This window comes from Mustela nivalis (genome assembly GCF_964662115.1).
Source record: "Mustela nivalis genome assembly, chromosome: 13".
NCBI classification, from domain to species: domain Eukaryota; kingdom Metazoa; phylum Chordata; class Mammalia; order Carnivora; family Mustelidae; genus Mustela; species Mustela nivalis.
In genome coordinates this window covers 15719301-15736924 of record NC_139032.1, presented here as the reverse complement: position 1 = coordinate 15736924, position 17624 = coordinate 15719301, and the positions used below count along the sequence as shown (strand labels likewise).

At 39.9% G+C, this 17624-nt stretch overlaps 1 protein-coding gene across 1 annotated transcript in view; it reads left to right on the top strand.

The window, feature by feature from the left end:
• CARNMT1 (carnosine N-methyltransferase 1) overlaps positions 1-16738 on the top strand; it is a 39650-nt gene extending 22912 nt beyond the window's left edge. Inside the window, 5 exon segments of the mRNA XM_082694450.1 lie at positions 3444-3584; positions 4522-4700; positions 6862-6975; positions 13312-13415; positions 14084-16738. Of these exon segments, the coding sequence (XP_082550576.1) occupies positions 3444-3584; positions 4522-4700; positions 6862-6975; positions 13312-13415; positions 14084-14185 (640 nt within the window). The 3' untranslated portion in view covers positions 14186-16738.
• The last annotated feature ends 886 nt before the right edge of the window (positions 16739-17624 follow it).

Genomic DNA, 17624 nt, shown 5'->3' with positions numbered 1-17624 from the left:
AACTAATACGAAGTTGTTACTGTAACTTTACCTTCCTATAATAACTACATGTTTATATACCTTTAAACAAAACATTTTACTGTTTTTTATAGTGTAAAAATTAATAGAATAGTTGTGGTGTCATTTCACAATTGACTTTTGCTCAGAATTGTGTTTTTACTATTTCCCTGTGTGGATCAGTGCTGGTCGACAGAAATATAATGCAATGTTATTTTAAATTTGCTCAGTCACAGGTGAAATTAATAATATAACTCAGTGTATCTGAAATATTATTTCAGTATAAAATCAGTATGTGACATTATTAAGAAGGTATTTTACATTCCCTTTTTATACTGAAATCTGTCATCTGTTTTGCCCTCATATCACATTAGACTAGTCACATTTTACGTGTTCAGTGGCCATAAGTGGTGAGTGGCTTTTCCTGTTGTTGAACAGAGAACTGCTGGGATTTGGATAGAACTGAACACTGGGAGGGCTTGAAAGTGTGCACATGCCGAACTGCCCGGGGTCAGCTAAGCGTCAACATGTGGACTCAAGAGAGAGTATTTTGTGTGTTGGAACTTGCTAATCTCCATCTGCAGTGCAAAAACCATTCCATGTCTAATAAAAGAAGCCTCTCTTAGGAACATTTCCTGCTGGTAATCTTTGGAGCACAGAACGGTGATACCAGCCTGTCCCACATTCTCTAGATACACAGGAGCTCCACATTTTGTCTGTATAGGTGTACTCTCTTCCTTCTTGCTTGTCTGGAGTAAACTGTCGAAATTGTTCCTGCTGTTATCAGGGATGTCACATTTGTAGTAGATACACTGCTTCTCCATATTTGGACCTTAATAACTAGGTAAACTTTTTGCTTACTTATTTTTGCTAAGAATCTCTAGTGGCAGCATTGAGCCCCATATTATATGCCTCTATTCCTGGTTTTCTAAGGTTTAGCCACATGTACAGTCCATCACACTAAAGGTCTATCTGTAGACTTTATTTCCCTTATTTTCCACCAGAAATACCTTCATAGAAATGCCCTAGAGTTAACATGCAGTCATAGAAGAAACTGCCTATTTAAATGCTTTAGTTTTATACACACTATAATTAGAGGGATTTTCCATTATGCTGTTACTGTCCCTCAAAAATGACCATGAAAAAAGTCCAAGAACAAAAACATAGGGAAAAATTCTCTCCATCTTGCTCATTCATTACTTGAGTTTTTCTTTTTTTTTTTTCTTCAATTCTGTGGCTTTTGTTTTAATGTGTCTCCTTTTGTATGTCCACAGAAATCCTTTTGTCATAATGTAGGTGATAGATCATAATCTTTGTTAACTTTTACTAATCAAGGGCTTACGGTCTGCCTTCTTCAGCTTGATGACAGCGTTTTAATAGCAGTTGTATACAGCGCTTTCCTCCACAAGGTGGGGGTAGAGAGTTCTCTGGGCCTGTTTGGGTACGGAGAATTTGATAGTGGTAGTCATCAAGTTAACTTTCCATAAGTTGACCAAAAAAAATTTGTCAGTACCAATATTAACACAACTTTGCCTTAGGGTTAGCATGATTTCAAAATTCTTGTTCTACTCAGCTCATCAGCCATCCAAACATTGTTAGTGATTATATTTTATAATGATTTAAGTACTCTACGAGTTTACTTCTAAATATATTTACTCTTGTTACATTACTTTGCCCCCCCTTTTTTTAATCTAAGGGGAGCACAGCCTTAGATTAAGGCGAAAATGCATGTTTTGATTGGGCAAATGGGAACTGAGAAAAGAAAAGAGGTAATTCTGGGAGAGTACGGGTTTTGGTGGGAGTAGAAGGGAGAAGTAGGTAGGGAGAGTAGTAGAGAGAGAGTAGCTAGGGAGAAGATACTCCCTATCTACTCTGATAGGGAGTAGAAGAGGAGAGAGAGGCCCCGGCGGGGTGCCACAGTGGCAGGTCTGTCCTACAAAGGGTGGCATAGAGCGTGGCCAGTAGCTTTTGCAATTTGAATACTAAAATTATATATATGCTTTATATACTTGTTAGATAAATGATACAGGTAGGTCTAAACCACATGGGAGGATGTTACCCATTCTCTTCATGAGAAATTTAATCAAGTAAGTCAATTAAAAATTAAAGTATTCATACACAAACATTGTAATCTGAAATGAGAAGAAAGCATTTTATATGGCCGGTTGGCATCAGTTTACTCATGTCAAGTGTTAAAGAACGTCTCCTAATCATAATGAGCCTATTTGTCAGGAGTCCCTTTTAACAAATTTGGGGTTATGTCTTACGGTATATATAAAATTCAAAAATAAAATTAAATAGAATTTGCGAAGGTTTTTATTCAAGTAACACGTAGTTCAGATGGATGACCTGGGACAAATTCCCATGTTACTGTATTTATAGACTCAGTGTTCAAAAGCCCCTTAGTTCTGTTTGGTGCTTCATTTCAGAGTGGGAAATGGCAGAGGTTTACTGTATGGGCCACTAGTAAAAAGCCCTGTTGCTGTCTGGAGCACACCAAATTTAAAGGCCATATAGTATAAAGATTAAAAAGAGAATTATACATGGGAAGGTTTGGAAATTGTTTATGATTTATGAATTAAATTTGGAGAATGCAGATAATAGTGAAGTTTTTTTTAATTTTTAATTGACATGATGATTATACACATTTGCCTTTGGTTTCTATAAGAATTCCATTTTGGTTTCCTTAGGATTATATTGATTGGCTGGAATTTCTGAGAAAGTCCCTTGCTTTGCTAAGACTTTTTAGCAATTTGAAAATGGATGGTGGATCTTACAGTGAAGAGAATTTGTTTCTGTAGTATGATACTACTAAGTGAGAGCAGTTGGGTTGTGAGTCTGTGGTTTGGTGTGATGTACTTGCCATTATTTATGCTCGGTTAGAAGGCAATTCCTCATTTTCCTCTTGAGAATACCTTCTTTCCAAATTCTTTTGCCAGCTAAAATATACAGGATCTTAAAGCTATAACTAACCCATAAAAATCTACGTATATTTCATCTATTTAATCACACAAACTACTGTATTAGTTATAGAGTTTAGAAATAACGTTTTGTTTCACTGTCTTATAATAAAATAATTTTGTTCAATCTTTATGTGTATTAGGTTCCCTTTGGGATAATTTGTCTTCTTGGGATAGTTTTTCAAGTGACAGCTATGCTAGGAGTATGAGTGTCTTCATAAGTCTTTAGATATAAGGCGACTCCTTTTTTTCCCCAAAAAGTATTTAGGGCATAAAACCCTCATCAGATATTTAAACATATGATAATTCCTCCTACCCTTATTTTTCATTTATATTTAGAAGTATTTCTTAGTTTTAAAAAGTCAATTTTGAGTGAGCTTATTCTTACTGAATATCTAAGTTTCTAGTTGTTAATGTGGATTTTGCCTTTTTTTCTTTTTTTTTTTCCTTTGAGGGGTTGGACATAATTGCCTTATTTCATTTCAGGGATCCTTCTAAAGTAAATATTCTGGTACCTGGTGCTGGACTAGGAAGACTGGCCTGGGAAGTAGCTATGCTAGGTTATGCTTGTCAAGGAAATGAATGGAGTTTTTTTATGCTCTTTTCTTCCAACTTTGTACTCAACAGGTATTTAATTTACTTTTTGCTGGAAATAGTAATTTCTCAGAATCAGATTGACTTACCTATTTTTGAACAATTCTGAATTTGAAGATAAATACATAGTGTTTAATTATGATATGTATCATAAGTGTTTCTTAAATTAAAATCAAGTTGCTTATACAAATTACCACTCTTTAATTAGTTCTTAGTTAACAGAATATTGAAATGGGATGGGTAAGTGACTTTTTTAGAAAATCATGGGACATCCCACAAAACTGAAATGCTCCCTGTGCAGAATTTCAAGACTTTGGAGTATTTTCTCATTGTTCCTTAAACTTCTTCACCCCTTTGTTTCTTTAGTGGAGTAAGTTCAGTGTAGCGATCATAACTTTTTCCCGTAATCAAATTCTGATAGGACGGCCATGTATGCTCATATGACTGAGTTGGAAACATCTTTTAGAATTTCTGTGGCCTCTTTTAGAAAACAGTGGAAAAGAGTTGTTATTTTTAAAGCCAGAAGAGGGGCTTTGGAAAAAATAACTAGCTGCCTTGTTTAAATAATATGTTGTCCAGTATGGGTTAGGGAATGGTGAGAAGTTAAAAATGGAGAGAATTAGAATAGTTGGGTAGCAAACAAAACCCATACCACTTGTTTGAGAAAAGTTTGGCCTGTTTTTTACTTGAGTTTGAGGTTTGGAAATACATTTTTTAAAATGTGAATGAGCAACACATTTATATTTCTGAATTTACTTTAATTTTTTTTCCTGTCTTTTAATTCACTATTGGTTACTCATCTACATCTGTATGTGCATTTTCAGATAATTGGTTGGGGTATAGTGGTAACACCTTAAGTATAAATGAATTACATAAGTAAATCTTCAATCAGGTTATATTTTAGTATTTAAAGTAGACTTTCTTGGTAAAATATTTAGTTAACACTGAATTTTGTGCTCATATTTTGCAGATGTTCCGAAGTTAATAAGTATAAGCTTTATCCCTGGATCCATCAGTTTAGCAATAACCGGAGGTCAGCTGATCAGATTCGACCCATCTTTTTCCCTGATGTTGATCCCCACAGTCTTCCTCCTGGTTCTAATTTTTCTATGACAGCAGGAGATTTTCAGGAGATCTACTCAGAATGCAGTAAGTCCAAAACAAGCATTTAAAAGTTTTTGTTCTTTAGTCTAAATTTAATGAGCTGATTTTATACTAAGTCAAAGTATTGGTCATTCATTGACAAGTTAGGATATTTTCAAAGTCCTGTATAAGGAAATGATGGGAAATACAAAGCACAAGATCCCACCATTAAGAAATATAGACTCTGCGGGGTCAATTAATATAAGACAACATGTGAAAAACGTTCATGAATAATGAATACAGTAAAGGTAAAGGATTAGTGGGAAAGGAGACTTTTGTAGAGAGAAGGCGGTGACTTCAAGAATAGGGAGGCAGGAGTGCCTGGGGGGCTCAGTCGGTTAAGTGTCTGCCTTTGACTCGGGTCACTCTTCCATGATCCTGGGATCAAGTCCCGCATTGGGCCCTGCTCAGCTGAGAGCCTGCTTCTCCCTCTCCCTCTGCTGTTTCCCTTGCTTGTGCACACTCACTTTCTTCTCTCTGTCAAATAAATAAAAACGTAAAAAAAAAAAAAAAAAAAAAGGGAAGGCAGAGGTAGGAAGATATAAATGAATAAGGTAATCAGGTAATCAGGGATGGTGGGACAGCCTGACTGGGAGGGAAAGAGAGGTTGGTTTGCTAGTTTAATGGGTGATATGGCTAGAAAAGGTAGAGTGGTTCTAGACTGTGGAAGACCTTTACAATCAGGCTATCAAGTTGGGACTTCACCTTGAAAAACTTGAAGTTTTAGCTAGCATTAGAGAAAGGGAGATGGTAATGGAGAGAGGGGTGGTTGGGGAGTGGATTGGCAGTAAAAGGAAGAAGAAAAATAGTATCCTTAGAGGTCAGCAAGATCATTCATTCAACAAATAATTATTGGAGCACCTAAGTCCCAGGTATGTTCTAGGCATGGGAAAGAGAGCAGTGAACAACGCAAAGCCCCTGGTCACGGGGAATCTGTTCCAATAGGGAGACGGGGCAGTGACAAATTTAGTAATGTAAGGAGGAGTACTGAGGCAGGGTAACGGGGTACAGAGTGACTAGGGAGAGGCTGCTGTTTATAGAGTTACCAGGGAAGGCTCCCTAAGCAGACTTTCAAAAAAAAAATGTTGAGCAGAGTACCTCAAAGTGAAGAGGCAAACCATTAGCTATTTGGGGGGAGATGTTGCAGACAGAAGCAGTGGCAAGGGCAGGTGAATTTAGGCGGGGGAGTGTGCTTGTTGTGCTGAAGGAAAAGCAAGAGGCCACTTTGGCTGGGGTGAAATGAGCAGTGGCGCAGTGGGAGATCAGGTCTGGGAGGATTTGGTGAGGCTGACTTTGATTGTACTCAGAGAAGTGGGAAGCCATTGGAGAGACTTGAGCAGGGGAGTAATGAGATAGTCAAGCTTTTATTTATTTTTCCCTGAACTCTGACATTGAAAACCCGTATTCCAAAGGTAGAAAGAGAGAGATGGAAAATGTTAGGTCCTGGGGATAGGCCAGAGAGCGAGTTCTCAAGAGAGGGGTGACATAATGAAAGACATCACTTAGGCGAGTACAGGTGACCTTGTTCTGCAGCAGGGCTTGGGGGAGCAGTTGATGAAGGTCATCCTCGGTGGGATCAGTGCCTTCACAGCGCTGAGATTTGTAGAATCCAACCTCTGTCCCTGTGCCCAGTCACGGCCTCCACGGGGCACTGACAGCCTCGTTCCCCTGTTCCACTGGTGATTATCGGAAGTACTGGTGAGTAGTTTAAGTATATTTATGCCGTTTGTTTCTCACTTGGCAACAAGGGCATATGGCCTTTCTGAAACTTGCCAGAATTGGTGGTTAACAGTGGCTTAAATCAGTTTAAAACTGAAATGACAGTTATTTCATCTTAACCCATTTGAAACGAAGGCTAGACATTGAATAGATTCACAAACAAAACTCGTACAGGTACATTTGGTAAAGATACCTAGTTATATAGATTATCAAAATGGTTTCCAAGTTGATTATCAAATTATTAGTAAAAACTTTCATGAACTGCAAAGCAGCTCATAAATGATTGTTGGGTTACCCTAACTTCAGTGTTGACTGGACGAGTTTAGCTTCTGTATTCTTCTGGTTAAGTGAAATATTCATAATCCGTAAGAGGTAACATTTGTAGAAGTAATTAAAAGAAAAGGCAACCTAACGTAATGAATGTAGTAATGTGGTTTTCCTCGAATAGATACCTGGGACTGCATTGCTACCTGTTTCTTCATAGACACAGCTCACAATGTCATTGATTATATTGACACAATATGGAAAATACTCAAGCCAGGAGGAATTTGGATAAATCTAGGTAAGTTCCTCAGTGCTTATTAGAATCTTATATGTGAACCTGAGTACTAATACTCTGTTCTCGGTTTGGTAACTTTACGGTACCAAATATTCATAAAGGTTATAGTTATGTTGTATAATTTCCCTTAGACTGTATCCCAGTTAGTGTGGAGTCCTCTGAAAGCAGTGCAAGCCCTAAGAGATAACAAACAGGTTTGAGTCCGTGGCCTTCAGAATGGGTCTAGTCTTGTTGTTGGGTTCTGTCATGTGCTTTATTTTTAATGGCTGAGTTTCACCACAGATATTGCCATTAGGACTAAGACCAAAGACAGAAGTAGGTCTTTTCAAACTTCTGTTTAGAATGTCATGGGACAAATGAGAGTGGCTATAAAATGCAACTGTAATATGAAAGTTATCCCAAACCTTAGGTCCTCTTTCGAAGGAGTCACTTATTTAAATTTCTCTAAAAATTTCCCAGGGAATGATTGAAACAACCCTGGAACAGTGTGGGCCTTAGGGATGCTGACCCCTTGCACAATCAGAAATATGTGTATAACTTTTGACTCCCCAAAAACTTAACTACAGATAGCCAGATAGCCTGCTGTTGACCAGAAGCCTACTGATAACATAAACAATTAGCTTGTATTTTGTCTACTACGGTAGACTGTCTACAGTATATTTTCACATACAGTATATACTGTATATATATATATATATGGTGTATATATATACGGTAGACAGTCTACTGTATATTTTCATATACAGTATATACTGTATATACTGTGTGCATATCTATATACTGTGTATATTGTATAGTGTATTCTTAAAGTAAGCTAGAGAAAAGAATGTTATTAAGAAAATCATAAGAAGGAGAAAATACATTGACAGTAGTAAGCTGTGTTTATCAACAAAACAAAACATGTAGAAGTGGACCTGTGTAGTTTGAACCTGTGATGTTCAAGGTCAACTGCATTACCACTGCGGGTGAGCAAACACCTTACTGAATCACAGAACAACCCTAGGTTGAAATGGTATTTCTACTGTTTCGTAGTTGGAGAGTCTGATCTTGCTGTAAGTAACTTGCAGTGGGGTCCCGGAGCTTACATGTAAGGCAGAGACCGCCTCACAGCCCAGAACCAACCGCTTGAATGCCTAACCAGCTAGTTCTGCAGGCACATCCTGGGTCTAACAGTTCTTGTTAATTATGTGATTAATGTTTCTGACCCTGGTTACTGAGGTAGTGGAAGGTTTTGTATATTTCCAAAGTGTTAACTTTCATAGAAACTTTTCTCTTTGAGCTTTTATCTTAATTGGTTTATTAATATTTTATTAAGTTATATAATAGGAATTATAACTGCTCCGAACAAATAAAATTGGCTCCTCATAAGCACACTGATAAGAGCAGACATGCTGGGCCGCACTGTGATCTGTCTCAGGCTTCAGAGGTAATAGGGCACTTGGGTCGGGGGGTAGGGAGGGAGGTCAGTTTGGAGAGCTTCTACTCTTTATACCACAGAGTTCCGAAACAATTCGGAGCATTGGAATAATGGAGACGCATAGACCTTAAAAGTAGTTATTCGGAAAAAAAAAACAAAACTAGTTATTCGGGAGGTCAGTACTTTCCAAGTCAAATTCTTCACATGTGTGAGCTGAGGTTACAAAATGATGATTATCTCAGAGTGGATTTTTCCTCACTCCTGGTGTGCTGTGGGCATCTGTCGGGAAAAGTGTTCTCACTCTGCATGCCGCGTCCTCGTCCTTTACGACACGTGACTCCCAGCGGAGCTCCTCCTGCTCTTTCATTTCCCAGTCTGCATCTCTGGTCCAAGCCACTGTGTGCCAACTGCGGTACTGCGACATCCCGGAAAACCGCTTGTCTTTTCCGATCCATCGTGGATGCCGACGCCCCCAGGCAGAGGCCTGTGCGCGCTCCTGTACCCCTCCTCTTCCTCGCCGTCTGCTCGCGGTCACTGCACGAGGCACGTCTCCTGAAACTTCTCTGTAGGTCTTGAATCTTCTGTGCCAGGGTTCCTCAGCCCTGGCACTATTGGCATTCGGGGCTGGATGGTTCTTCGTGTGGAGGCTGTGGAGAGGGAGGGTCGCCTGCAGCCAGGGCGGTGGTGAGCGGCATCCCTGGCTCCTGCTGGTTCCACTGCAGCAGGACCTCCTCAGGGGTGAGGACGGGAGTGCAGAATCCGCCCAGCCGAGAACTACTGTTCCAGCTCGGCTCCTTCCTTAGTTCGGGCCCTCGTCGCTGCTTGCCCGGTGACTGCAGCGGCTCCGGTGGGGGACCCCCGCCTTCAAGTTGTCTCCAGTCTTCTGCGCCTCGTTGAGTCCTCCGTATGCTGCCACCAGGGGGATCCTCCCGACACGGGAATCTGGGCCTGTCACGCTCCCTACATACAGTTCCAGCTTTCGAGATACCCGGAACTCTTCCGGATGGGGCCAAGTGCCCTTGTGGTCCTCCTGTCTGAGCTTCGTTATTTCTGTCCCGTCCCACCCCGGCCCTGCGCAGAGACGCCGCCCCTGCCCTGGAGAGGCCGCTCTCTTCCCTCTCCTCATGTTGCCTCTTTCCTAGGTGCTCTCACACTCAGCCGAGCTGATGCTTGCACGCTGGAGGACACGTTTGTTGTATTCCTCGTTTCCGATCTCGCACAGTTCGTGAGCATTTAACACAACACGCTGTGGCCCCCGATACGTTTTGTTTCCTCTGCTAGTCGTGAGCTCCGTGAGGGCCGGAAGCTGGCGCTGGCTCTTTGCCTCCCGCAGAGCCCGACACCCGGCGGCTCCTCAGTGACTGGTGTGTGTGTGTGAGTGTCTTGTTTCAAAGCTGGAAAGTGGAGGAGACGTAGTGTGAAGATGCCACAGAAGGCTGGCTGCCAGGAGACAGGACAGAGTGGCATTTCTGTCAGTAAATTCATAACATTCCCATGGTTTGGGCGTCAGTCCTGTGGGCCTGAAAAAATTTTATCGGTAAGCTGAGAGTGCATCAACCCCGGGGGACAGTTTCACCCTAACTGTGGTGATTTAAGACCAGATCGTCAACGCATTCATAGAAAATGAGAACGGCCCCTGTCAGCCATAGTGGAATACTAAGAAGCTACACTGGAAGTTAAATTACAGTGAAGATGTTGTCTATGTTCTATGAAATCACAAGTGGTAATTTTAAAAATTTCTTTAAGGGGCACCTGGGTGGCTCAGTGGGTTAAAGCCTCTACCTTCAGCTCGGGTCATGATTCCAGGGTCCTGGGATCGAGCCCCGCATCGGGCTCTCTGCTCAGTGGGGAGCCTGCTTCCTCCTCTTCTCTGCCTGCCTCTCTGCCTACTTGTGATCTTGGTCTGTCAAATAAATGAATAAATAAATCTTTTTTTTTTTTTAATCTCTTTAAGGGGATCTAAAGTACTCTAATATTCCTCAGGTTAGGGATAGCTAGTGAGAGTGAGCTTTTTAAGGAAACTGTTTGTATGTGTCCTTTGGGAAAGTCTGTTATTAGCAAAATGTAGAAGTGTGCCTGTGCATCCTGTTCCTCAGTTTTTCATGGTGATCCTTAAAGACGTATGTGTAATTTATGGTGAAAACTGCATGTGGGAGTGCATATGTGTGAGCTGGTGTATTTGTAGTCCAGCAGGGGAGGGCAGGCAATTAGCAGACGAAATCTAATTTCGTCTGGAAGAATAAACAGGTTAAAGTACTAAAAAGAAAGACTCGTAGTCTTTTCCTTCCTATGAAAGGGAAAAAACCCAGTTCTTCCCTACTGTGTATTTCTTCCTCGTGTGTCTCCTTTATTCCTCATATAGTAAAGCACTCATACTCTGACATGTCTGGTTACCAAATGTAAGTTTTCCCGCCATAAGAGTTCTCTGTGACACCAGCTGGGTGCCCCCCACTTTAACTCCTGATACAGTCTGCCTGGAGATAGTGTGAGATACCACAGGGGAAGGGGTCAGTCTCACAGGACCCTCTCCCCCATTTCCCAAACTTCAGCCCCTAGTCCAAAACTGTCACTTGTGCTTCCGACCAACTGTAGATCTATGGGCTGCAGATTGGAGGTTCCAGTGAGCCCCTCTTTAGGTGTGATTGCTAGAGTGGCTCACGGAACTTAGCGACACATGTAGGTTGACCATTTTATTAAAGGATGTGAAGGATCCAGAGGAACATCCAGATGGAAGAGGAGCGTAGGGCAGAGTATCTGGGAAGGGGTGTGGGGCTTCCATGCTCTGTCCCGGGGTTGCCACTCTCCCAGCACCTGCAAATGTTCCTCCCAGTAGCTCTCTGGACTCTGTGCTCTTGGGATTTAATGGAGGCTTGATCAGTGTGTATATTTTCTATCATCTTGCAAGTACCAAAGCATTATAAAGCTGAATGTTTTTTAAAACATGAGAGGTTTCCTGTAAAAGGTAGATAACTGACACATTATCTCCTTTACACACTGAGACCTTGTTGCAGTGGTTGTAAAAATAGAAAAAGGGTCTAAAACAATGACAGAGAATGGCAAGAAGGTCATCAGGAGACAACAAGATAAAACCTTTTTTCAGGTGGGGTAGCTGGATAAGTTTTGCAAAACACCGAATGTGAACCAGTTGACCTGTAGTACGTAGAAACATTAGGTTGATTGTACTTGTAGAAGGCTGAAATACACACAAAGATGTTTGTCGAAGTACCATCTGTAATAGACTGTAAAAAATAGTCAACTATAATGGTTCTCTTTGGGTGGTAAAATTAGAGCTGCGTAACTGTACATTCACTGCTCTGCTGGGCATTGTGGTGGACTCACAAGAAACTGAAGATGTGTGCCTTTACTCATGTAACTTATAATCTAGTTAAAAAGTGTGGATTACATGAAAAATAATCAGTGAGCAAAGCCATACTACATTACATGAATTTTAAAGTAGGCTATATTAAGAGAGTGAGCAGTAGAGCTGGAAACTTAGATGGATTATATTAAAACTTGCTTTCAGCAAGGTTTGGGAGCATGACTAAAGCTTGCATTGGGGAGTTGGAGCTCTCTAGGTGGAACACAACATGAAGAAAGGTACAATATGACCTGAGTATGTAAAAAATCCCTGGGGTGTTTAGATCTAAGAAGACAGTAATGCTGGAGGCTCTTAAAATAATGGAGCAGGAACATCACACACTTTAGAGCCGGACGGACTTCTCTGAGGCTCTTCGTGTTTATAATAGGGCTTCAAAGGCATCGGGATGCTCTAGGACACAGCAGTGCTCAGTAAATGGTAGCTGCTGTCATTTTTGCTAGTCCTAATAAAACTAACAGGAAGTTAAGCTTGACAGAATAGTTTGATGGTGAACCATTGTTTTCTTCTGAAAAGAGTACTAACATATATATTCATAGTCATTTTTCCTAGTGGTTTATGTAGGGTAAGAAAAGAGGAGAGGAAGAAAAACGTTTTAACACTTAGTAAGTATGTTCCACAGAGTGATGAGCCTTTTAGGAGAAACTGTCCTGTTGTTACTCTTAAATCCTGTGATTAGCACATTGTATGAGGGGAAGGGGACGTGAGATGGGCACTGGACTTACAGTTATGCCAATGAAAGGAAAAGAGAAGATTGTTTAGGTTAGTCCTAAAGTAACTATTGAATGATAGTGTGGCCTGGACGGGGCTGACGACGGACTGGGCAGAACGTGCAAGATTGAAAGCCTGGAGACTTTGGTTGGAGTCGGGTCATAGTTCTTGGATACATGGAATGAGAAAATAGTAAAGGGGGAATGTCATTTAAAAAAGCTGTGGTTGCTGTCACTGACTGAACGCCTTCTCTGTGCCAAGGGTACTGGGTGTTGCGGAGCTGGGGACGGGTCCACAGGCCCACGATCAGTGAGTGTTAGAGCTGAGATGTGAGTCGTGCACTTAAAGAGCCAGATCTGGTGTCACATCTTCCTTCCAGGAAACCTTGCCTATAACTTCCCACCACGTGCACGCACTCTCTTAGACCTAGGCTGGCTTGAGGACTCTTCTGTTTTCATATGATACGCAGTCTGCAGCTGCATTTGTGCATTTACTTAAGGAATTACAATTACAGTATACTTTCGGAATTTAGGGACTCTGATCCAGGTGCTCCCTCAGTGACCTCGGAGTTACAGGTGTAAGGCTCCTATGTGGAGAATCACAGTGCAGCCCTGGTATGCCACAAGGACTCCCTCCTCACTAGTGTGGGCCCAGCACTCAAATGGGCCAAAGTTTCAGGGGTTTGGACACATGCCCTTGGCAGATGTAAAGGTTCTGTTCTCCTTTTTGTTTGTTTCACCTACTACCCATCTTATAATTCATTTTGGCATTCTACCACAGCAACTAGTGCCTGTTTATATTTAAGTAATTCATTCATAATATCTTTAAACCATAGGTCCCCTACTTTACCACTTTGAAAATTTGGCAAATGAACTTTCCATAGAATTGAGCTATGAAGATATAAAAAATGTCGTTCTGCAGTATGGATTCCAGGTGGAGGTAAGGGTGGACGACGTTTCACTTCCTACGCTCTTAGGAATGGGAATATCATGACAGTTCCTGACTTGGCTTCTTAATTGTTCTCTCATCCACAAAGTGAAAATAATAGTTGGCTTTTAGAATTATTAGGCTTTGGCATAGTGTGTGGGTAAATGGAAAACTAATCCCTGATGTCATCAGTCAGCTCTCAGTACATGGCAGCTTCCCGTTCTCAACAGTGTCGGCCCTGGTAGCCGGGCAGATACCAAACCCAGGAGCGTCTGGAGGAGCAGGCGGAGTGGGGAGGGCAGTGACAGCATTCACTGTGTGTCATTCTGTAGTGTTCGGTCTTTTTAATCATGCGATTAGAAGGTTTTATGACACTTGGATTTGTGTTTTAGTTGTATGTTTATTTGAAAGCATTTCATTCATTAAAAAAATAAACAGATTTGTTCTTAAAAATGAAGAGAAGCAATGTAACAGAGTCATGGAGAGCTCCAGCTCTTATTACTGGTGTGACCATGAGCAATCTGTTCTTTGTAAAGTGCGATTGCTAATAATGCCAGTCTTAAGGGGGTATGTGTATGTGAGAAGTCAATAGAGTACGTTTGCAGTGGTACCTGTCACAAGTACTGTTTGTATTATCCTCATAGTCATCGTCATCATTAGGATTATCGTTTGCATTCCAGGTGGAAAAAGAATCTGTCTTGTCAACATATACTGTGAATGATCTCTCCATGATGAAATACTACTATGAATGTGTCTTGTTTGTGGTCCGTAAACCGCAGTAACGTTCTCAAGTGGTATCAGCAGGAAAAGAGTTTGATAAGAGCAAATCCTGAAATAAACAACTCAAAATCAACTCTCCCAATGACAGGACACAACCTCAAATCAGTGGTGCCTTCTTATTCCTAACAAAATTTAGAAATAGCGTCTATTTTCTTAATACGTCTATCGCTTTTTCAGAAATATACTATGCCATGCATATTTGTACTACAGAAGTAAAAATGGAGGAAATGTCTTCAAGTATACATTTTCCCTGAAGCCCAGAATTGTCTTTCAGTAGAGAAAACTTTATCTCCAGTGGTCTTCATGAAGCTGTCTGTTGCAAGTCTGCCATATTAATGACTACTAGTATCGAAGTCCCCCCAAATCTTTGTTTTGTGTGCATTGCACATATTATTTTTAGAAGAGTCTGAGGATCCTCTGTCACATTCAGCATCTGGAATTGGGACTTCCGTTTGCTTTGGACCTAAGCAATCCATTCATAAAATGTGTGTGTGTCCTTTTAATCACTCAAATTATTTTTTTTCTAGCTCAGCTGAATTTAGAGAAGCATCAACCATTTCATTTTTATGAAATGCTGAATTTAATAAGATCACAGGCCAGTAAAATGCATTTAAGCATTCAAGTAACTGAGAGTCTTTGGGGCATACTAACCTGAACATTATTTGAAAGCCTACTCATCATGAATCACGCTGAAATGTATGAGATCTGAACACACTTGCGTGAGGCACAAGCCTTTATTCAAGGTACTGCTCAGAAAATGGGGAAATAATAAAATCTCCCATTTGAAATGTATGATTTTAAACTAGAAGTGAATACAGTTTGTCAGTGAATGTTTACAATAATGTCTTTTCTTTCAATTACCTGGATCACAAAAGCAAGCACTTTTTTTTTTTTTCCCCAATAAACTGTCATGATGGTATTACCGTGGGGAAATTCTGAATATGAAATTCAGGGATAACTTACTGCCCGTGGTCTGTGTCTTCAGTATTGTAAGCAGCAGCCATTCATGTAATTTTAGATCAACACCACTTTTGTTCCCTGATAGCTGAGTTGAAACAGTATATGCTGCTTTAAATTTCTACCTCTAGCAGATCTTTTCTATTGGAGGGAGTTTTCCTTTATATATATTTTTTATGTTTATTATTTTGTTTCTAGTAGCTTGGAAAGCAGAGATGACTGATTTGTAACCTTTTCTTGGGAAAAGGAAGTACTCTTGTTGGATATTTTCACAGGTGATTATGATGGCATTAAATGACCTCTGTGGCAATTTGAATTAGATAGACTTAATCTCAATAATGTGCTGTAGGATTAATGTCATGTTCTAATAGGAAAACTTACTTGTGAATCTTTAGGCCTTTTTTGTTAGGTTGGGAGAGTCCACGCAATTTGGCATCTTATTAGTAGGAGCTTTTCTGTGGCCAGTGAGGGAGTTCTTGTGGCCTTTGCTCCTGTTATGCAGTAAAGGGCTCTGTGAAGTTTATTTGACTTGCTAAATTCTGGAGGCTTTAGCCTCTTGAGTTTAAAAAAAAAAATCCCCAAAACTATTTCTCTTTTTTGTGTCTCCCTCTACCCCCAATACTTGGCAGACGTTCAGTTATTAGAATTTTTATTAACTACCATGTGAATGAATTTTCAATTAATTGGTAGGGGGGAAAATCCAAATTTGTTTTTGTTTGTTTCAGAAAAAAAGAAAAGTTTAAAAGGATCCTAAGTATTTAAAAAATCCACTGAAAGGAAAGGAATGCAGGCTGTTTTTGAGTAATATAGAAAAGCTTTTTATTCACTGACTGGTATTCACTTTTTTACTTGTATCAGAACAAATGATCTTGTTTTTTGTCATAGAGGCAAAAATGTATTGGTAGCAAGGACTCGGCTTTATTTCTTAAAATTTTGGCTATCAGGTTTTACTCTTTAATAATATTACTTACATTTCTAAATTACAGCTTAGCTTTTCGTTAATTCTGAAATCAGTTATTTCATTTGTTTTTAACTTCTCCTATCATGACTACTGTTTTTCAAATATTCTACATAAATCTGCATCACTTTTTTTCTCATTGCTTTTGTAGTTAATATATTCGAAATTTGAAAATTGTGGTATCAGTCAATAATAGAAATGTCACTGGAGGATTTAATTTTCTATTTGTTATGTGTAGTCCTAGCTACTAAAGTATGTAAGCCTTAAAATTTTTTGTTCTAATTCCTTATATTAGCTCGATATACAAATGTTTTCATTTTCATAAAGCAGGAGGAGATAGGTCATTGTGCTTGCTTCCGCCCCTTTTTTCCATATTCTGAAGCGGTGCAGGTTAGGGTATTTTAATCAAGTGAGCAAGATGGGAAATGTAAAATATAAAGAGAAGCTGTATAAATCACAGTATAAAATTATGAAGTTTGGGAACTGTAAAATGTACTGTATTTATATGTAATTCTCATTCTAAAAGTTGCCACAAAGGCTGAATTGGAAGCTTCATGTCTGCATGAAATTTCCTATATTTTTAATGTGTATGATGGACTTAATTTTTCTTGAATATTAAAGTCTGCCAATTGCTACGAAACAGTATTTGCTTGGTTGTTTCCATCTAAGTCAGTAGTAACTGTAGATGTGGGAATTTGAATTCTTAATCCTTAGATGAGCTTATTCTTATATGCTTCTAGAAAGTCAATAATAAGAGTACTTGGTCTTTGAGTATGTTAGGCCTTAATACTATTTAATCTTGGTCTTTGGTTTTGTTAAATAACAGAAAATAATTCTAAAGGACACCAGTACAAGAGAGTTCCAGGACCAGCCATTAGTAGCAGAACCGATGGACTTGGCGCTTACTCTGGGTTTGTTCCCCTGAACTGTTGTTTGCCATCTCAGGCAAGATGCTCTAAGTGTGTTGCCTCATCTGTAAGAGGATTGATACCACTTACTTCAGAGGGTTTAAGGCAGTCATGTGCTGCTGTGTGTGGTATCCTATGTGAAAGCACCTGGTAGATAGACAATGTAATTTCACTCTGTGTTGACTGCTGTATAGTGATAGAAAAAGATGAAGATAAGTCCCAAGACATTAATGTTACGGTGAAAAAAAAAATTTCAGTGGAATCCTGGGGGGATTCAAAGATGACAGGTATGTATGTATCGATTCTTGAATATTAAAGTTTGCTGGGAATTGTAAAGAAATTAAGATGGTAGGTAACGGGAGAGAAGGCACAGGCAAAACTTAATGGAGGGTTAATCTCACTTGTAGAAACATGCTAGTACCTGCATCTTAGAGAGTTGGATTATTTCTCTTGGATACACAGAAGCAGAATCATCCAGCCAGCCAAAATCATGTGCATTTTCAGTCACCTTGCCTTTCAAAATGGTGAACATTTTCCATGCCACCAATAGTGTTTTGGAATAGCTTTGCATCCATTTTCTGGCCAGTACTAGGTTTTGCTAAACTTGTCATTTTTGGC